This window comes from Labrus bergylta, chromosome 9 (assembly GCF_963930695.1).
Source record: "Labrus bergylta chromosome 9, fLabBer1.1, whole genome shotgun sequence".
In the NCBI taxonomy this organism is placed as follows: Eukaryota; Metazoa; Chordata; class Actinopteri; order Labriformes; family Labridae; genus Labrus; species Labrus bergylta.
In genome coordinates, this window is record NC_089203.1 from 12,960,779 (window position 1) to 12,981,876 (window position 21,098).

Below are 21,098 nucleotides of genomic sequence, written 5' to 3' on the forward strand. Positions count from 1 at the left end.
TCTTCCTGTATCCAGAGAAGACCAAAGTTATGAACTGGTTCAATAATGTTCCTCGTTCTCTTAAGAAAGAAAAAAACAGAAACCGGCACGGCAGTCGTGGAATACAATATCAAACATGAACTGTTGGTGAGGATTCTGCCATGGCTTCCACACACGACCAGGAATCAATTCAACCGTTTGAGGTTCATGATATTGTTAGTTTAGCTCGGGTGAGCTTATTCAATTCTGAATACTCTGCTTTGCTCTGTGATTATGTGGCTCATATGATCATGTATTATGTCATAAATTTGCTGTTATTTACACTCTTTCTACTAAAAAAAACTACTGCAGCAAATCCTCTTATTATTTATGAAAATATTATTTCAAGGCAAATTCTTTATCATGAATTATCAATGAAAAAGAACCAGACTGGAACCAAACCGGAGTATCATTAGAGTAATATACTGTATTTAGATAACTTATATGACTTTGGTGAAAATACCACTATTGACATGTACTTTTGGCTTTAAGAATGTAGAGGAAGAGCAGATGCGTTTGCTACATCCACTAAGACCTACTGTCTTTGGTTGTAGCACTTAAATACACATTTATAAAATGAACTTTCAGATGCCTGTGGTGTAAATGTTCAAAAAGCCCTCTCAGAGTGTGTTTCCAGTTTATTATATTCTTTAGATCATTGTAGCTTTATAATTGTATCACACTGAAAGTTTGAATAAGTGAAGGAACCTCTTCTCTTGTTCAAGAGGTGACCAGAGGACCGATCAAACCAATGTATTTGTCCATCGTTATGACCACAAGGTCTCCATCACGGCCTCAAATACTCAAGAATGAAGCTAATTGTTCATGTTACAATTTAGGAAATGATAGTGCTACAGACCTCACAGACAAATGTATATCTAAACAATAAATTGCACAACATGTTTATTGTGCTTTAGAGGGAGTGATGGATAAACAATGGAAGTATTGACTGAAGCGTCCTCAAGCATGCTGTTGTCCCCTATCCATTCAGCAGATGGTTTGTGTCTGATCAGACTAAAACGTTTAGGGAGTGGAGGTCATCTCAAGGTCCAGGGAGCAGCAGACAGCTCAGCATGTTTGAGTCAAAGGTAACAGGCCATCCTCTCGTGTCAGCAATATTGCAAATCAATGCTCTTTTCTCCCTTTTAATGCAGTGATGGATAGAGAACTCAAATTGACAACAGATAAAGCTTTGATTTATGCATTGCATAGTATTTTGACTTGTTTAACTCTCTGTTGTTCAGACTTAACAACTCCTCCCTCCTTCATGACTTCTAAAAATGTCACAGACTCTGACGTCCTTGTCTCGCTTCTGCTTTTCTATTTGCTGCTTCTATTTGCTAGCGGATTTATCAAACGTCAGCAGAATTGGCCCTGCCAAAGATTTGTTAGTGGTGGCAGTTTGGCTCTGGGCCAGACCAGTTATTCTGCTCAAAATGGCAATTTTATACCTTAAAAAAAAAACCTTTTATCCTTTGACTGTGGCTCCAATTTGAACCCAAACAGGAAACCAAAGTAAACAAAATGTCTCCTGTGAAGTTTGAGCATGTTACTGGAGGGTTTATGAAGGAGGGTCTCATAGTGTGTCTAGTAGTGCAGGCACTTGTACATTAAACATATTAACTGAACAGGTAGTGAAACTGAAACCTAATAGTTTCAGTTTCATACTAAGACGGACTACTCCGCTCTAGACTTGTTGCGATGATCTTTGAACAAACACACACAGTATGAGCATTCATATAAACACAGACATGCAAATCGATGGTGAATTTGACGTCACCTTACATTCAAAAACAAAGTGCTCCAGAGTTTTAATTCAGACTGAACAATCAGAATCAATACCATTATGGAGAAAATACAAACATATGCAAAGATTGCAAAACACATATTCCAATCATGTGTGCCTTTGTGTTCGGAATTAAGACAGAAATTAAAATTTGCAGGGAAAATGAGGTCACCATATATCCACTGACTGTTTACTTAAATTGTTCCATCAAATAAACTGTGTGGTAAAGGCCTTTACACTTCAAAAAAACATTCCCTGTCCTATTAAAAAAAGAAGAAACAGCTTTGCAGTGTGCAGTATCATACAGACCTGAACAACAGACCTGGTCAATTACAAGAGTGTCTTAATCCTAACAGGATTTCTTAGACGGTCTTGTTTTCACTCATAAAGGACTGCACGCGGGTGGAAAATGTCTAGAAACAAGATAGCAACTGTCTGTGTAAGTTCGCAGTCATCCAGGTCATGGCCTTTGGATCAAGCATTGAAGATAGCTGCTGATAAAACTCCTGTAATTTAAGCCATCTTGCCAGGAAAGAGAGTAGTCTACTAAAGAACACATCTTAGCCAAATTACAACAACAATCTCCAGCGTGCTTCAACTATTTCTGCTGCTACTCCAGTTACAGACACGACTACTGCTGGAGAGATTTAAAGGTTTAATGATCTCTGTGGGAAAATGAAGACTTGAATCTAAAACACTGCACACTGAGAAAAAGAATTTAAAAGCCTCTAGTAACAGCGTCAAATTAGCTAATTTTTAGAACGATTGCAAGCTATAAACACAACAGGCTGTTTGAGAACTGCTTATGTCAGTGTGTTTGACGCTTAGTCAACCATGATGTTTCCTGTGTGTCATCTTCCTCTCCCTTCTTTTTTACTTCCCACTCTGATTAAGTGCAGGATTATGTTGAATTACGATTCTGAACATTGAATACTTTCTTTACAGGTGAGAGTTGATGCTTTTTTGTGATGAGCTGTGATGTGTTTTATAACGGCACATAAGACGGATTCCTTTTCCTTGTGAGCTCACTGTGTAAAAGGAGAAGTTATATCCAGATGAGGATGAGACTTGAATTGATTTCCTTCCTTATTTTCAGAAAAGCAAAGATATATCTCCAGTACTCGCTTCCATCAGTTCTTCAGTGTGTGTGCGGGGGGAGAATTTCATCTATTGGTTTACACTAGCCTACACACATGCGTGGTCTTTTGTATTTTCTCCTCTTCGTCCTGACACAGGGTAAGTCGATATTTTGTCTTTTTTTTCTGTTTTCTTATATTTGTAGTGTGTGTGTGGGTGTCCATATGTGTACAGTAGAGGCTAGGCTAGCTCATATTTCAGATTTATAAATGATATCTGCTCCATATCACCCAGTTTAATCCAAGATGTTGATCTCCTTCACAGTGTGTTCCAGCTCAACAAAGGTCATTGGCCTCTTCGGGCACAATGTCACCCTACCCTGTGTGTATGACTTCCAAACTCATGGCGTCGTCAGCTTCTGTTGGGGACGAGGGAAGGTGCCCTGGTCCAAGTGCTCCAACACAGTCCTCTCCTCACAGGACAGCGCTGTAGACATAAGACAGTCCCCCAGGTACCAGCTGCTAGGCAGGGTGACGGACGGAGACGTGTCCCTGACCATCCTGAACGCTGAGCTGAGTGATGCTGGTGCGTACGGCTGCCGGGTGGAGATCCCCGGTTGGCTCAATGACCATAAGGTCAACACACAACTGGTCCTGGAGGAAGGTAACACACGCACAAAAATAAAAAAAGAATCATCCAGCGTGATCATGAATCTGAGCAAACTTTAAGGTTTTCTGTTCTCACCAGCTCCCGAGGTACAAGCTGTCACAGAGGACTGGACATTTACGTCTGCTGAGGCACAAGGTGAGAAATCACTTGAGATGAATAAATAGATATTAAAACATCAAACATGGGGAATATGATCACAAATGTCTTCTTCTTATTTGCACATTTAAACTTTTAAACACAAACTTCAAATTATACATTTAAAACTCTTTACAGAAACCTTGACAACGTCTGAGTCTACTAATACAGAAGATGATGAGCCAATATGTGGGAAGAATAGCATTGCAACATCAGAGGTATGGCATCATTTGCTTATAAATGTTATTGATATCAAATATTCAAAGCAGAAAAAAATGTGGATAAATTGTTTTATATGCACGAGGACTCTCAGATATCTCAAATCTAAACCTACTACTACCTGCACAGTGTTTCTGCATCTTAGCTTATTTTTTAATAATAAACTTAAAGAAATGTAGAAAAATAAAGAACTGGTCAAACCCCGGTCCACTGGTCAAAAGAAGCCGTTTTTAAAAACTAATTTCTGCGTAAAGAATCTGAATCCTGATAATAAACCTGTTTAAATCCTAAAGAATCACATTTTTATTGAAAATAGAAAATAATTTAACTTAGTAATAAGTAAGTAGTGGCCTGGTCAAAGATACGCTTGAGTTTTTTAATAAACTATCATTTAACTAGAGTGAATATTTCTGGCATACAAACCGGGTTCTTAATATAATTCTGCCTCATATTAATGATTTTCATTGCAGGAAGAATTCAAAGCGTTCCTGGGAGTGGGGAACTTCGGCCGGGTTGCAGCTATTTTCTTCCTCTCCATAATCGTAATCCTCGTCTTTATTTTCCGTAAGTGTGGAACAGATTATAGTTTGTGACTGATGAGCCATTCAGATGAATTTCCACACACACACATTAAAAGTGGGCAGATATCAAGCAGTGGGAGTCACATACTGTAGAGTGCCGTATTTTTTTAAGAGACTGAGAATATATATTCAATGTTTTCTTCTTTCTTCTTTTCTTCAAACCAGGGAAAGGATTTCTGCCGAGGAGGACACTTGAACATCTCAACACCTCCGCAGCTGAGAACATTTATGAGAGTGTGCCTTGAGAGACGGTCGTTATTAAGAACAAAGGAGTCTATGTATGTCTATAAGGCATAGCTAATTGAATATCTGTTTGCCTTTAGCCGACTTTATCCTCAGTTTTAGAGAGAAACGTTTGAACTACTATCTGTCAATCAGCAAAAAGGCATATGTATATAGAAGCAGCTTACAGTCTCACCGTTCTCAGATTGCACAGAGAAAGGCTAATGTGTCACATATGTGCCTGAGAGATACAAAAATATCTTGTGGATTTATTAATTTGCCCTTTATCTTCAGTTTTTCGTGGCAGACGGCGCATTCAAGCTGGTGGAGAGTTTATACTTGTGGACATAACGCCACCTAATGGACTTTTACATAATAAGTCAAACAGAGAAGGTTTAACCTTTTTAAATGAGACGCTTTAACACAGTCTGTTTGAGACAGAGTGAGGACAGTGTGAGAGACTCTTCTTATTGTTTATATTTACAAAGAAGGTAGATGTCTCTTGTGAATTGTGTATAAAAAAAACTTCAGAATAAAATCAAAGTTATGAAAAAATAACAATATGGACAGCCTGTCTTTTTCAAACAAATCTAAAATACAATCTGCACACTTTTCTTAAGTGACCTTTGAACGCCATGTTGACTTTAACTCGTGTCTTTCTGTGCACTTTCTATCATGATGGGAATATTTTCTTCACGGGGAGTCACTACACTTCAGATATTTAAAGATGCGTGAAATAAGATCAGGTGTGAGAAAATCATCTGAAAAAATTTTTTTTTTTTAATATAGAACCTTTCTAAAGTGTTGTTTTTATATGCACCTGTCTACCTCTAAGAGTTGGTCCTTTCTTTACAGTACACTGTCTGAGCAAATAAGAGCAGATACAATTACTGGTGACGGCTTATAAACGTGAGAGCTGATTAAAAGTGTCTCAATATGGCATGACAGAAAAGCCAGTATGGTGGCATGATCATTTGTCTGTGTACACTTCTCAGGATGATTTCTTTTTTTTACGTGGGGTTGTATGAAATCACTCCTCAGTAGTGAGTTCATCACTTTTAGTAGATGACAGTCAGAACCGCCTCTTATTGGACAAGCTGCATTGAGCTCCAGCTTGGACGGTTACAGTAGCTATGCACTGCTGTGCACTGCGTAGCAGCAAGACATTTACAGACTTTCACAAGAGTCCTACTTGAATAAATCAGCAGTTAAACTGTGCTGTTCCGCTGCTTCACTTTGCTCTCAGCAGCAAGACGGCTCAAACTACTAGTCCTTATATTTCAAAGGTGGTGAATGCTTGTGTCTGTCATGTCTCTTCACACCGTGTGACTTTAAATATCTGTTCTGTTCAGTGCTGTGGGATACAAATCTGTGGCTATAGCTGCAGTTAATATCCACTCTCCACATGCAGCACTGAGACGACTCGGAGCACTGCTGTACCAAACTATCGGTTAAGATGGCGCTTAAGTAGTTACTGATATGACTCACTAAAAAGCACAGAAGATTCCCCACGCTCTCTTCAGGCTCGTCTCCACCTGCAACAGTTGTTCTGTGTACATTGATTCATTTTAGTTTCCTCAACATGAACAGCAATTTGTTTCTATCATGAACACCCGTTTTCATATCGGTGGGGTTCCAGAGGTATGTTTACAGCTCAGTCTTTTGAAGGGTGAAACTTCCTACATCGATTACTCACTGGACAAGAGATTAGTTTGTGCCAGTCCAATTCTAAACTGTTCTGTTCTCACATTCCTGTTTCCTTTTTCTTCAGTTCTACTTGGTCTTACTGTATGTTTCATCCACTTTTGATGTTATGCATGGCCTTTCTTTTCTCTATGCAAAGAGAAAAGAATAGCCAAAGAAAGTACTGGAGGGCAAAAATCACTTAAGGCTGATTTATTTAGGTGCAAAGGACCAGTGTTTTGACGTACCTCGTCTTCCTCAGAGACACATTTTAAACTGTGTCACTTCAAACCGTCCCTCAAATGATGAGCTTCATTTTAATACCAGGAAGAAATCAAAGCGTTCATGGTAGTGAGGAACGTTGGCACGTTTGCAGCTTTTTTCTTCCCCCTCCATTAACATAATCCTTGTCTTCATTCTCTATTTAAGGGAAGAGATTTTAGTTTGTGACTCATGTGCCATTCAGATTGATATAACATTTTTATAGTGGGAGGGGGTCCTCTTCTTTTTGCAGCAGGAAGTATGTTTTCCTCAGTCGGCATAGCTGGGCAGCATTTAATTTCATCTCGTCTAAATCCAATTAATGTTGATTAAAAATGTTTTTAAGCATAAACAAAACATTTGTCAAATTTTAAAATGCCTTTTAAGGTTCAGAATTTTCCATAACTACAAACTTTTTCAAATACTTACCACATACTCTAAATTTGTAACAGTATAATATTAATATTATAATATTTTTGAAAAAGCTGACATTAGAAAATAAACATTTAATGACATTATATAACCCTGACTTTTACTCAACCCTCTCACTTTATTTGCTGATACAGTACATTAAACTCACTTTATGTTTGCATTAAGGGACAGCTTGAGTGACGGCCAGAACTACAAGAAAAACACAGTCTGCATAGTTTTTTTCTTACAGGAACTACTGTGTGTGCCATTTCGTTCATGACGTTGTTGATTTAATTTAAGTTCTCAGCCTCTGAGGGAAACCTTTTGAACCCTGCGTGTTCATCAGTATGGAGAAAAATGTACCAAATTCTCTTAAGCAGCAGCAGCGCCCAGAATCCCACCATTCTCAGATTGCAGAGGAGCAGGGGGGGGTAAATGTGTCATGCGAGGCTCAGAGGAGGTAAAAATATCCAGTGATTAATTAATTCCCCTTTCTTGTTTATCTTCGTTTCTCCAACAGCAAATGTAATCTGACATAAAAAGAAAGCTAGTGAATGGTTTATACCTGTGATCACAATGCCACCTACTGGACTCAATACATTATGACTATGCACATGAACATATACAGCCCCAGAAAATTAAGACATCACTCATATGTTCCCTAAATCCACATCTCGACATGATTGATTTTATTTTATTATTGTGTCATACATCAACAATATGCCCTGTCCAAAACAGTCCTACAACACCCCATTATTAAGACCAAGAGTCCACACCTAATAATACTAACGAAATAAATCATCCTGATGTTTCTTCTAGGCTGTAGAGACTGGAAGCCATTCTTTAGGGACTGTTAAATCTTAACACAAGGACACCTCAATCTACTTCATGAGGTTCTGATGTAGTGATCACCTGACAAGCCATCGAAGAAAGACGAGCCTCTTTCCATGTTTTCACCTTGAGTAGTATAACGAAAGAGCATGTTGAGACACGAGCGGTTACAAATCAGTTATTCCACCAAATATTCACATCTGAACTCTGCAGTGAAAACATTATTCTGAGTGCATGCTTTAGTATCCACAACTTAAATAATTGTTTTCTAAAATTAGAATTGATTAGTGCTGTCATGCACACTTAATCCTCTCTCAGGACTTGCACACATTTTCAGTCCATTTTTTTCCACAATTAACTTTAAAGGCTTTATATGCGATTTTTCACAATTAAATGTAATATAAATCAAGTATATCCTCTGAAAATAACTCTGTGAGTCATGACTGTCTACAATGGGTGTAACACCCGAGTCCCACTGTCTGTGATGTTTTCCGAGTCCTATCTTCAGTTTGTTTACATCGTTGGGCCGGCCGGCCGACTCATCCCCTCACGTATAAAAGTTGTTTAATTGAGAGACTAGAGAAAAGAAGAATAACATACTGTACTCACTGCTTAACTGCGTTTCTAGATCACGCTCATTTCCGGGTAAATTTACATGCAGTGTGAAGATACGAGCATAATAAAGATCGCTAGTATTAGCATGCTAACACAACAATGCAACGCAAGTTGTTTTGGTTTCATGCTGGTGCTCAAGGGCGACATCTGCTGGATCAAAAAATTGCATATAACTCAATTACAATTTAAAATTGTGCATCGTCTCCACTTTACAAAAGCCAAGTTGGCTAAAATCTACCCAAATCTGGACCACACTTGTGATAAATGTAAATCAGCACCGGCCACCTTAATTCATATGTTTTGGCTATGCCCTTCTTTGCATGTTTTTTGGGAGACCATTTTAAAATCTTTAAGCGAGGCCTACAGCGTATCAGTTGAGCCACATCCTCTTACTGCCATTTTTAGTGTAAAACCAGAAAACGCTATTTGGTCAGGAAATCTTTGTAATGTTATCGCCTTCACCTGTTTGTTAGCACGTCGTCTGATACTATTTCATTGGAAAGAGCCTAAGCCTCCTTCCCATGCCAGGTGGATGAAGGAAGTCATGTTCAATCTAAAACTAGAAATGATTAAATGCACCATGAGGGGGAAAAAGGCTGAGTTCAGTAAAATGTGGTTTCCATTCATATAGCCTATTTCACTACTGTTACTGGGATAACAAAGTGGAATGACACACTCTTTAGGATTATGGGGTTTAATAGGAGCAGCTGCAAATGCCTGGATTATTTGTGTTCACTAACTGTATGTGGATAAATGTATGTATATGTGTAAATGTAGATTACATTATGCTATCATTGTTGTTAAAAGCATTGCGGTGGGGTGGGACTGAGGGTGGTTTTGGGTGGTGGATCGGGGAGATAAGAGGGTTCGGGTAGGGATGGGTGGCTTTATATTTTGTATTCTGTACATCATACAGCGATTTATACTCTTCAAGTTAAAAACTCAATAAAAAAGAAAAGAAATCGCATATAAAGCCTTTAAATCGATTTATATTTTAATTGAACACTCACATCGAACTAATAAGACAAAAAAGAGGGTCTTGATTGTGACATTTATTTTCCATTTCGGGCCTCTTTCCCTTGAGAATGCTCTGTGTTACTCTCTCTTTATTTCTCTTTATGTCCTCGTTTGTCAACAGTTTCTCTTCCTCTCTTTCTGTTCCAGTTTTCTTCAAATGAGTAAGAGTAACTATAAATGCTGATTTGTTTCTGTTTTTGTTGTCCCGTTCTCCTGTGAATTGTTGGTATCATGTAAGCAAAATCTCAGAAAAACACTGCTCATGCATCTTTTCTGAATGAGCGTGGGAATTCCTCTTTATGTGGCTTTGACAGTGTTTTCAGGAATGTCTCATGTTATGACCTCTGTAAAAACTTGCTGAACTGTAGCATATCTGCATATTTACTTTCTCTTCTGCGTCTTGTAGGTTGTTTATTGTTGTTGCGCTTTTAGTGTACCAGGGGCACATACACCATAGAGTTGATATTGTAAGAGTAATAATTAAACAACATAAATAGTGAAGCTGCCTTAGAGATCATTGTGCATTTATATTTAATGTAAAGTTAAATAAAAATGAATTGAATCAAAACATTTGATACTACAAACATAAACATTGTCAAGAAGTAAATACAAATTGTAACTTCCATAAACATTTCAAATACTTCAAATATTTAAGATAATTAACAGCTTCCTGTTTTAAGAAATGGTCAAAGTTGTACCAGCTGTGTGGTTTTGGGAGTACTGAAAGGGAAGTTCCGTCCTGAGTTACTAAATAGCCTGCAGACCCACGTGCTGACTCAGCAGCCTGCTGACCATTCAAAAGGCCATGGCCCTCGAGTAAACCAGACCTTCTATTTTCAACAGTGTTACATTTCAGGATGTGATGACTACAGGTTTGACAATGAAGATAATAAGGTGGTCAAATGTGCGATACATGAGTACTTTTCAACACCAAAATATAACCTCTGTTGCCTTAATGTTTGATAGTATTGAAAGGACTGAAACTTTAAATGACTACAGATAGAACTATAGATATGTAGATCTAACAGAGCTCACTACAATACTGCCAATGTATTTGTGCATTTTAGACCGTGTGCTGAAGCTTGCCTGCAGTTTTTGGTGATTAAAAACACAAAATAACCCAATATTGGATTGTTTTGACTTCTTTGTGGTATTGAAACAGGCATCACTATTGTTTGATTTTTATTAGATGTATTGAAGTTTGAAATTCTGGTATTTTCACAACTCTAGAAGACGTGTTGAACCATTTTGTGTTTCCACAGACAATAAATGTTAACATCCGAGAAAACCAAATCTTTTCACAGTCCTAGAAGCTATTTTGAGTGTAAAAGTGTGTTTAGAGTGGCAAGTGGCACCTTTCCCTGCTGAAATTCTGTGGCTGCAGAAAATCTGAATGGTTAGACTCCATGAATGCCTCTGTAACTCTGTCGCTACAAGTAAGGAGACCAAACAAAAGCAGTTTTTAAATAACCTTGATTGTGTCTCTGTCTAATCATCAAAAAGAAACAATGTGCTACTTGAAGAATAAGGAACCAAAACCGCAGAGAAGGAAACGGCTCCTTTTTGCATTCCTCTTCTGCCGGCAGAAGTTGTTTGTGTGAGCATATCGAGGACAGCGTCATGTGATGTGGAAAGATTTCAAAACAGAAACCACACTGTGGTTTGGTTTAGTGTCGTTTAGCAGGTGAACTAAATCCTTTGATTGAGACAGCAGGGCAAAATGACTCAGTTATGCAGAAGACATCTCCCTCTCTGTTGCAGTTTTCTCTTTTGCCTCCTCCTTGGTAAGTCAACCATGAGAATAATTTGATTTTGTATTCATTTTGTTTAACATAAAATATCCCTCACCATCAGCAGTGTTTTCTCTCTCAGGTTGTGTGTCTGCAGAAGAGATCATAGCCACAGTGGGAACAGATGTTACTTTGATTTGCAACTACGATGCAAAGTACTATGGCAAGCTGTCTACATGCTGGGGCAGAGGAGCCATCCCCAGCAGAGGCTGCGCCAGTGAGGTGATCAAGTCAGACGGGTCAGCAATGGCCAGCAGACTGTCAGAGCGGTACCTGTTCATGGGTAACCTGGAGGAAGGGGACGTGTCGCTTACCATCAGACAGGTGGAGGAGAGTGACTCGGGGATCTATGGCTGCCGTGTGGACGTACCGGGCTGGTTCAATGATCACAAACACCAGGAGACTCTGACCGTGGTGCCCGGTAAGACACAAAGACTTAGAGAGAACAAAAAAGAAGGGAAGACAATTTGGGTTTCATCTATCAATGAGTAAATATAATTGTTTCGCTAACGAAAACCGTTGTATTTATTTTTATTTCTCTGTTTAGTACGTCCTAACCCCCTGAAGGTGGAGACAAGAGAGGTGAAGGAAAGAACTGTCACTGTTCAGTGGACTCCTGTGTTTGACGGCGGCAGACCCATCACATCCTACTGGATCGATCTCAAACACAAACAGGGTGAGCACAGAAAAGTATCCCACTGGTCTGAATATAACTTGGACACAGGGCAGCTTCATATATCTTTGAAATTATACTATGAAGAATGTATGTTATCTGATTTCCTGCCGCACAGCACCCTGGGATTCTGCAGTCAGAACCGCCGTCTCTAATCCTGATCTAACTCAGCTGACTTTGGTGGATTTGCGTCCGGCAAAGACCTACATCCTGCGCATGTTTGCGATCAACAGCATGGGCATTAGTGAACCCAGCAATGTACTGACAGTAACAACCGAAGAAGCAGGTACAGACAGGCGTCATTTATTCTTTTAGTAAGAATTGTAAATATGAAGAACTTAAACTGAGGCTTTGATTTCCCTTCAGCGCCGGAGGGTCCTCCCCTGGACATGCAGCTTGAGGCCCTCACCTCTCACAGCATCAAAGTCACCTGGAAGGTAAAGTCTTAATTTCTAAACTTTTTTTTTGCAGCCTCAGTCAAGATTATTATAAAGAAAATAAAGAAACACTACAGAGCGTCATATTTACTTGGTTGTTTATGCAGGATATAATTTCCCCTTACTGATATGTTAAACTTTGGAATTCTTAAGATGTTTGTTGCTCTCCTGACCAGCCTCCTAGACCCGATCTCAGGAATGGGATTCTCCGGAGTTACAGCATCAGCTACAGAGAGTATGATCCTAACGGCAGACAATTCAAAAGGTGGCAGCACTTAACTGTGACGGCTGCACGAGAGGTGGAGAGCGTCATCCTGAGTAACCTGAAGCCTTCTTCCAAGTATGGCATTCTCATACAGGCCAAAACTAACGCAGGGATAGGACCTGCTTCCACTGCCCCTCTCTGCTCCACTCTGGATGAGGGTAAGCTGGTAAACATTAGAGGATATCTGAAAGATATGACTTAAAACTACAGTTTTATTATCATTTTCCAAAGCCACTTTTACTTAAACAAGACTGTAATTTATGTTTTAAGTTCACAAAACATCAACACCGTCAACTAAAAGTTCTACTTTGACCGCTGCCACACGGATACAAGACATTACAAGTTCTACTGCACGTATGTATTCTTGGGTTTTAAACACATTTTCTTAATCATTTAACTGTTTGAGAGGAAACTCATGACTGGAAATTATTTTCTCTGTGTTTAAGCTCACACTACTTCAGCAGAGGAGGCTGTTACCATGGCTACAGTCTGGGATGAAGGAACTACAAGTACCACACCAGGTACTAATCAAAAGGACTTAATAAAGCTGATCAGAGTTGTTCCACTGCTGCTGTGTTAATTTTACTGAAACTTAAATTTCCGCCTAAACATCTAACTTTATTTAATTCAATTCAATTCAAAAAACTTTATTTGTCCCCGGGTGGCAATTCAAAAGCACACAGAGCAGTAAATTAACAACAGTGCAAGTAAACGAAACATTTTAACCTAAATATAAAGTGTCAATTTAAATACAACTTAAAGCTTAGACTTAACTTAAAAATACAAAATATAAAAGAGTAGATATAAGTGGACAGTGATCGGACTAACAGATGTAAACAGATATAAACAGAACTATATGCAGGAAACGAGAAATAAATATATATATATACAGAGCTATGTGCAGGTAGGCAAATACTAAATGATTAGTTAATAAGGTGCATGGTGAATAATGGAACAACATAACTAATATATACAATATAACTGTAAAGGTAAAAATGAGATAAATAAAGTAGTGCAATGATGGATAAGAAACAACAGGAATAAAGTAACCAGAACTGTATGAATACTGAAATAGAAAGGATAGAATAAAGTGATGTAGTGCATGAGACCAGATAAAGCGGAGGCAGTTAAGAATTTTTTGAATGTAGGTCTTCGAGCTGTGAATCCACAGTCTCTGTCGATCACAAAATGTGTGAAGTCTTGTCAATATTTGTTGTTAAAGTGTCACATTTGTGAAGATGTATTATTCACACCTTTATTGTTTATCTGTGCACGACATAATCACCAGAATATCACTTTCTCCAGAAGATACACGTTCATATAAAAAGCTGTATCACAAAATCTGTTTAATAATTGTTGTCATTATTGATATTTTTTGTGTCCTGTACTGTAGTGCCCCCAGATCCCCCTGTGGTTGACATAAAAGAGGTAAAAGGAAGCACAATCGCTCTTTTATGGACCCCTGGGTTTGAAGGTGACAGCCCCATAACTGGCTATTACCTGGAGTATAAAGCAGTAAACGGTACAAGAACATCTCAAAAAAAGAATTCAATTGTTGCCACTTTACAATAATTAAACTCTTAAAGTATTATGTGTATATTTCTTCCACAGCCTCTTGGGATTATATAAAGACAGTGGTAGATTTCAGCCCTGGCCAAACAGAGGCCACAATAATAGAGATCAATCCATCTACCTACAACATCCGCATGTTTGCCAAGAACAGTGTGGGCACCAGTAGAGCTAGCAACATCCTCACCATCACCACAGGAGAAACAGGTGACGTGTGTCCTGATTGGTGCATTATATTTTATATTTTGTAACTGTGTTACTTGTGTGTTATTGGACTGGACTTTTCATTGGTGTTACAATACAAAGGGTTCATGTCCTTCACAGTTCCTGTAACAGCAGAAGTAGGGGCCCCTTTTCACACTCGGTGAGGCAGCTTAAAAACATCACACTGCCTCAGACTCAGAAAACCCATTTTATTTGGCCCAGTATCTTCTCAGAGGTGTTTTTTTGTGTGGATGTGTTGTTTTTGTATGTTGAGCTGTTTTTTTTTTAAAAAGCAACACTTTCAAAACGTCATCTTTGTGGTTGTGCCGGACAGGTCATCAGAGCCATGATGATCTTACCACCATCTCTACTGACACTCATGCTGCTGTAAGTATGACACCATGAGACTTTTTATACCAACAGTGTAGTAAGAAGTATTCAGATCCTTCGCTGAAGTAACAGAGCACCAAACTGTAAATAAAGTGCTGTTGGAGTAAAAGCATTTCACACTTACTAAGAAGTGACACGTTCACAATGCTTCTTCTGTTCAACCAACACTACAAACTGCAGCATTATCAAGAATAGCTTTTCAACAATCAAGGGAAGAAAGCTCAATTCCTCACATTTGTTAAACAGGAACCTTGAAATATTTAGTATGAACAATGACAACGAATTGGCAAAAACAACAGCAAGAAATCTGCTATTAACTAATTACACTAAGTAATTACAGCAATACTTAAAATCTGTGCAATCTTTTTAGAGATTTGTTTTGTTTCAAGAAAAAAAACCTGTTATTTTTTTATGGTTTAAATGTAAAAATCTTAATTTATGAAGTAAATTATGTCCAATAATTGTAACTTTCAGCTCTTTTTTATAACTTTACGGAATGATAAAGAACATACTTAAGTGTGTAGATGTGGTGTGAAGTGGGTAAGTATCTTCACTATACAGTTCTTCAGTCCATGTAGGCCGACCTGATAAAGTTTTAACCTCCTGATTAATAAGCAACTTGTATATGTCCATATGTTTAAGGGTTCAAGTGAATTGAAAAACTCACAGAGACTGGGCGTGTCGGCCAACTGAGGAGCTAAGTTAGCGGCTAGCTGCTGAACATATTTAAGCATCAAGCCAGGTATTCACTACTGCAAGTGATGTAGACTAAAATTCACGCGGTGGACAAACACATCTCTAATGAACGCTTGTGTGTCTCTTTGGGTCACTCAAAGGACATGTAGAAACACAATGGCTAAGATGTCTTGAAAGAGTGCCTTTGACTTTAGCGAGCTTGTTTAAATGCCCCCTAGTGGCAAAACCCTGTCAATGCAACTGTAATCTTCACAATTCAAGTAGAGCTGCATCTCCAGTGAGGTTGAAGATGAACTTCTGTTGAATGCTTTATGCTAGGCCAGCGTTGAGGAGGGCCAGAGTGGCAGTAAACTAGCTGCCATCCTGTTGCCAGTGGTGCTGGTGGTGTTAATTGTTGCCATAGTGACTGCATGGCAGCTTCGACGTGAGTATTCACTAACAGTGTAAACGTAAGAAATCTAGAAAAAAAACGTCTTTAATTTTGACTGCAAACTCTCTTTTTATAGGAATTAAACAGAAAAAGGGCAGTCTGAGCATGTAAGTTGTTGCATTATTTGCCAAATTTATTCAGCGAATTAAGCCGCTCAAAATCTTTTAATCACTGAATATTTATTTATTCCACAGCTGGCTGAGCAGTGGAAAGCTTCGTTACGAAGGATCTGAGTCTCTACGGGAGCTGTGAAACGACGAGTTTCTCTACACTTCAGCCTTAAAATGCTGAGGTTGATATTTTATAAATATGGCAAAAAACAATTGTGTATGTCTGACTATTAATTATTCTAATCTTGGTAAGAACCCCAATATGCTTAAAATAACCAGTGTGTTGATTTAACATACTTAAATATTCAAGAATTAACGTCTAATGAACGTTGGAGTGTTTTTTCCCAGTTTTATCCAAATTAACTTTCACTTAGCCTACAGTATGTTTTTGTTAAAAATACTCTTGGTTTACTTTACTTAAGGTTTACTTCTGATCATTTTTTCATGCAGTACTTTATGTAATTTTCTAACAACATATACAGTATCTGGAGAGCTTATAGCAAAAATATGGAACTTTTCCACCTTAAAATATAAGTTTCAAAGTCAAGCTAATAGTACAACAACTTTCAACAGGCAGAATGACATCTCTCCCATATGCACAGATCGCCCGGTCGCCTGCTTGTAGCACAATGTAAGTTTGGCAGCAGGCCACAGTTCACAGTTGAGAAGTGTGCGCGGCTTTACAGTACAAGCCAATTAGTCGTCTCATTACTGTTTGATAAAAAGGCGGCGGCTCAGAGACGGAAGACGACGGTGACAGGTGAAGCCAAGAAGAGAAAAAGAGAGAGTGACAGAGAAATAAGCAGAGTGTACATTCCTGCAGATATTATTCATAACAGATTGATATGTAATGTTAGGCTGTATTGTTATCTGTGTCATCATTGTCTCATGTTTAGCAGCTTTTACCAGGTGCAGAAAGTCATCTTACCAAAGTAATGTCTCAGGTTTGCATATAAATAAATAATGACATAAATCCATCTTATGCCAACAGTTGTCTCTTCAACGGGCTGACAGAGTTATCCTGTAATATTAGTGTACCTTGTCAGTCGACAGGCCTTTGGCTTCTCACAACTCTGCTCCTCTGCTTGTCGACAAATGCACGTTGTCTGTGAGGGGAGAAGTGAGGGAGGAATAATCGTACTGTGTGTTTTTACAGCAGTGCAGTTTCACTCAGTGACATTTGGTCGTTGCCAAAGCCCACCAAACCGAATTCCACCATAATGTATCTATTTACTCAAATAGATAGACCATCTTCATTGAAAATAATATTTTAATTAAATCATTTTTGCAATAAACAATCTAAAAAAATATGTAACTATGTATTCCAACAATGTATTTAAAAAACATATTTCATTTATATGTGGCTTTAAATGCAATCTACTGAAACCACATCTCTGCCTTTTTCAGTTATGGAAATAAATATCCACTGTGTTCTTTTAATTTGTTATGATGACAACTCTATTTCATATTAGAAAACATTTTGTGTCATGTTGGTCAAAACATCTCTGAAAAATTAAAATGATACATTTTCTTATTGGTCATATAAAGATAAAGATATGTTAGATTAAACTGGATAAAGATTGATCTAATAAAATAAAAAAAACCTTCCTAGTCTGTTCTCTTCACAATTGCCATACTTACACAAACATACATGCTTCCCTGACAAACTGTGTATCAATATGACTTAAGCTAATCCCTGTAAAAGCAAAGAGCCTTTTCTAAGAATGGTAAGAGAATAATTGAAATTCTATTATCTTTAAATCTTAAGTTAATCAGTCATTTATTTCAATTCTAAAATTTGATTTGATTTGATAGAACTTTATTGTCAGACATGGTCTGAAATTTGTCTTACATCACAGCGGCTCCATTTGCAAACATTAAAATTAAGACCTAAGACGATTGAGATACAAACATTAGACACAACATTCTAACCCCAAACAAATATTCAGAGGCCTTACTTTAAATGTGCTTTGATCTGGGAACTCCGCTCGGCATTTAAGTTTACTATTGACCAGTGAACAAAAGAGTGTTTCAGTCTGACCTTGTTAAAATGTGGGACCCTTTATCTATGGTTTGATGGTAGTAGTTCATATTCTCTGTGTAAAAAATAAATAAATAAATAAATAATATATATATATATATTCTGTGTTCAGAGCGTGGTCAGGATCAGAGGCGATGCTGTTAGCGAGCCTTTACATGTTTTTATTGTAGGTTGAAACATAAAGTCTCTGCATTGGTCGGCCTACAGTCTTTGAGCAGATGTTTAACTGTTGGAGCAGTTTAGACTTTAAAGTAGTGGAAAGACACATATACCACGAGGTGTTACTGTAGGACACTTAGAATCACAGAAGTAACACACAGTGCATCACAAAACTAGAATTGGTCGACTCCCCCCAAAAGATCTCAGTCAGCGGAGGAAATTATATTATTTGTTTTGACTCTCACTCACAGTCTTTCTGTCTTTTGAGTATTTCCTCAAAAGACAGAAAAACAGAACAAAAGCTTTTCTTTCCACATCTCTCACAACCATTACATCCACTCTCCACGCACAACCACAAGAGGGCGCCAGAGTCCTATTAGTGACCATGCAGTCTCTGCTTCAGTTGAGCGCTCACTCAGATCTCACCTCATCATCGACAGAGCAGTCCTCTGGGGCAGGCTCTGCAGCCAGCTGGATTTCCATCCATCTGTCCTGTAAATCTCTTAATTGTCCTAATTAAGGAGATGAGGAAGAGGAGGAGATCTGATACCTCTGTGGAGCCATGAGGCAGCTGCCTGCGAGGGAGTCTCCCACTAATGGGTAATCCCAGGAGGGGATACCTAAGCTCCAGCCTCGGCGGGGACCACAGTAGGGATCAATGCTTGTATGTGATGAACAGTGTTTAAAAGGGGGCTTCCACTAAGTTTTCCGCTTGTTTAGATCTCTTTCTGAGAAAAATGGTGCTGATGAAGGAGCTTTTGTTTTAATGGTTTCTGTATTTACTTCTTAAACTGTTACACTTCCTGCAAATGGACTGATTGTCTATAGCCTAGTTGTGTAAATATTGTTGAATACTGGTTTGCAGTAGTGACCCATCAAAACTCAGAGTTGCTGACACACAAAGCCACAGTTTGCTGTGTGACTGTGGCCTCTAAACAAAGACTCCACCACATCCCCTCTCTCTGGACTTCCTCTTGTGTCCGAACCCTTTACTTCCGCTGTCCTCTGCCCTTCTCCCTCCATCCTCAGTGTGCCTCCTCGCTTACACAAACACCGGAGCCTTCCTTTTTCACTGCAACACCTCTCCATCCTCTTCTCCTGTCATCCTTCTTCCTCTCTGTTCAGACTCCGGTGATTACACTGCTTGGCACTTACATAAACAGACGAAAAGAGGCAAGGAAGGCTGTGGTAAGCACTGGTTGAGGACTTTGATGAGGTCGCTTTGATTGGCCACACAGCTAAAAACTTATTTTACATCTGAGCCCACCACCCTGACTCTTATTGGTTCCCTTTAGACCTGGCCTGCCACCCGGAAACCACACAAGGCGACGGTAGTCAATACAACGAGGATGTGGAGTTTTGACACAAATGGAAGCAGCCATTCTTGCCGACCTGAAATTGTGTAACTGTTTCACTGGCATTTTTGGCTCATTGGACCTTTTCTAACATCTGAGGCTAATAATCCATTAGGCAACAACACACCCTCCTCATGTAAGCTGTGCTGTATCGACTGTATCTGGTGAGGCCTCAGTCCACAGTTGGGAGCAGTGGGGCGTGTACGGTCCTAATAATGGCAGTATTAGCAGTAGAGTAAAGACTAATAAATCATGCACTATGATTTTGGCCACATCAAGGCACAAGCACTCAGGAAACGGGGACTCTGAAGCATACCACACACACCAAAGGCTGAGCTCCACAGGAGGGGCTGGTCTGCAGGCCTCCCTGCTTCAGAACGGATGCACGGCCCTGGGCTCAAGGAGCTGCCAGATGTTGGCCCTTCTGGAGAACCTTAAGAGTTTGCGAACAGCCCAGCAGATGTGAGTTTTGCACAGGGCAAAAATGAAAGAGGGAAGGGGTGTGAGGTGGAGGGGACACACGTAATTCACGGAAGCATGTAGAGCGCTGAATTTTGGCCTACTTACTGATGAAAGAAGCACTAATTGAATCAAGTCTTTATTCAAACCCCCTGCAAACTATTTAAAGGGAACTTTTCATCTTGTTAGATCTAAAACATGCCTGTCAGTGTGCAAACAGCACACAGAGAAGCAACACTCCTAAAAATCTAATATATATAAGTTTTGTAGGAGCTTGGAAAAAAAATGATATCACAAGATGGTGTGTGATCTAAAACACACCCCAAAAATTTCTCTTCATTCCTAATGAGATCTAACGGTGCATTTGTGTGTGTGTTGATGTGATCTGATTAGCCGACCGGAGCCAGATGGAAAGCAGCGCACATGTTTGAAGGTCAGACATAACCGTTTCCATGGAGACATCACCAAGTACACCAGGTAAACCAAGTGCAGAGTTGTACTGTGCAGTCGCTTCCCAAAGGGGGACCTGCATCAGCGTGTGTGTGAGTTAGTAATGTGTTTGCATGATCGTGCACATGTGTACAGTGTAAGAGCATTCGTGTTCCATTTTAAATTCCACTATGCCCTCTGTTTATAGTGCGTCTACAAACTGTAAGATTAATGTTCAGATGAATTTGTCCTGCTCCTCTGTCCTCTAATGCTAAAAAAAAGAAACCCACGTCTATTGAAATCCTAAAACTTTGTTTGATGCATGCACGGATAGGTGTCCTTTATTATACCCAAACTGGGAAATTGTAACATTACATCAGCAGGTTATCAGAGCAAATTAAGCACTGGATAAATAAATGCACTTTAAATAAACCTTAACACTAAAGGAAAGGAATATGTACATCAGGGGAATCTACTCGACAATAGGAAGTAACAACTCTAAAATATATTAAATCTAAAAATATAGAACATAATGTATATATAAAAAAATAAACATAATTTAAAGG

At 38.9% G+C, this 21,098-nt stretch overlaps 2 protein-coding genes across 4 annotated transcripts; both read left to right on the forward strand.

Moving 5' to 3' along the window:
* The first annotated feature begins 2,647 nt into the window (after window positions 1–2,647).
* On the forward strand, window positions 2,648–5,268 carry LOC109993518 (T-cell immunoglobulin and mucin domain-containing protein 4). 2 transcript variants are annotated; one of them, XM_029279828.2, is made up of 7 exons: window positions 2,648–2,749; window positions 2,901–3,040; window positions 3,206–3,544; window positions 3,629–3,685; window positions 3,824–3,903; window positions 4,375–4,468; window positions 4,651–5,268. In XM_029279828.2, exons 2-7 carry the CDS (start codon window positions 2,998–3,000, stop codon window positions 4,728–4,730), a joined length of 693 nt encoding a protein of 230 aa, XP_029135661.2. In that variant the 5' UTR covers window positions 2,648–2,749; window positions 2,901–2,997; the 3' UTR covers window positions 4,731–5,268. The 2 variants fall into 2 exon arrangements, with proteins under 2 accessions (XP_029135661.2, XP_020502155.2); XM_020646499.3 differs by lacking the exon at window positions 2,648–2,749 and having other exon boundaries at window positions 2,785–3,040.
* Window positions 5,269–11,139: 5,871 nt separating this feature from the next.
* Window positions 11,140–17,066, forward strand: LOC109993529 (cell adhesion molecule DSCAM). Of its 2 annotated transcripts, XM_020646513.3 has the most exons (14): window positions 11,142–11,309; window positions 11,398–11,736; window positions 11,863–11,991; window positions 12,107–12,274; window positions 12,355–12,425; window positions 12,602–12,848; window positions 12,961–13,044; window positions 13,137–13,211; window positions 14,084–14,212; window positions 14,302–14,466; window positions 14,798–14,850; window positions 15,868–15,973; window positions 16,056–16,086; window positions 16,174–17,066. In XM_020646513.3, exons 1-14 carry the CDS (start codon window positions 11,246–11,248, stop codon window positions 16,229–16,231), a joined length of 1,719 nt encoding a protein of 572 aa, XP_020502169.2. In that variant the 5' UTR covers window positions 11,142–11,245; the 3' UTR covers window positions 16,232–17,066. The 2 variants fall into 2 exon arrangements, with proteins under 2 accessions (XP_020502170.2, XP_020502169.2); XM_020646514.3 differs by lacking the exon at window positions 15,868–15,973 and having other exon boundaries at window positions 11,140–11,309.
* Window positions 17,067–21,098: the final 4,032 nt, after the last annotated feature.

Bases quoted from the DNA above. Each gene is read 5' to 3' on its own strand.
- LOC109993529 (XM_020646513.3), top strand. From the start codon at position 11,246: ATGACTCAGTTATGCAGAAGACATCTCCCTCTCTGTTGCAGTTTTCTC. The intron at 12,275-12,354 runs GTACAGACAGGC...ATTTCCCTTCAG, and splicing joins AGTAACAACCGAAGAAGCAG to CGCCGGAGGGTCCTCCCCTG. The intron at 12,849-12,960 runs GTAAGCTGGTAA...TTATGTTTTAAG, and splicing joins CTGCTCCACTCTGGATGAGG to TTCACAAAACATCAACACCG.
- LOC109993518 (XM_029279828.2), top strand. From the start codon at position 2,998: ATGCGTGGTCTTTTGTATTTTCTCCTCTTCGTCCTGACACAGG. The intron at 3,686-3,823 runs GTGAGAAATCAC...AACTCTTTACAG, and splicing joins TACGTCTGCTGAGGCACAAG to AAACCTTGACAACGTCTGAG. The intron at 4,469-4,650 runs GTAAGTGTGGAA...TCTTCAAACCAG, and splicing joins AATCCTCGTCTTTATTTTCC to GGAAAGGATTTCTGCCGAGG.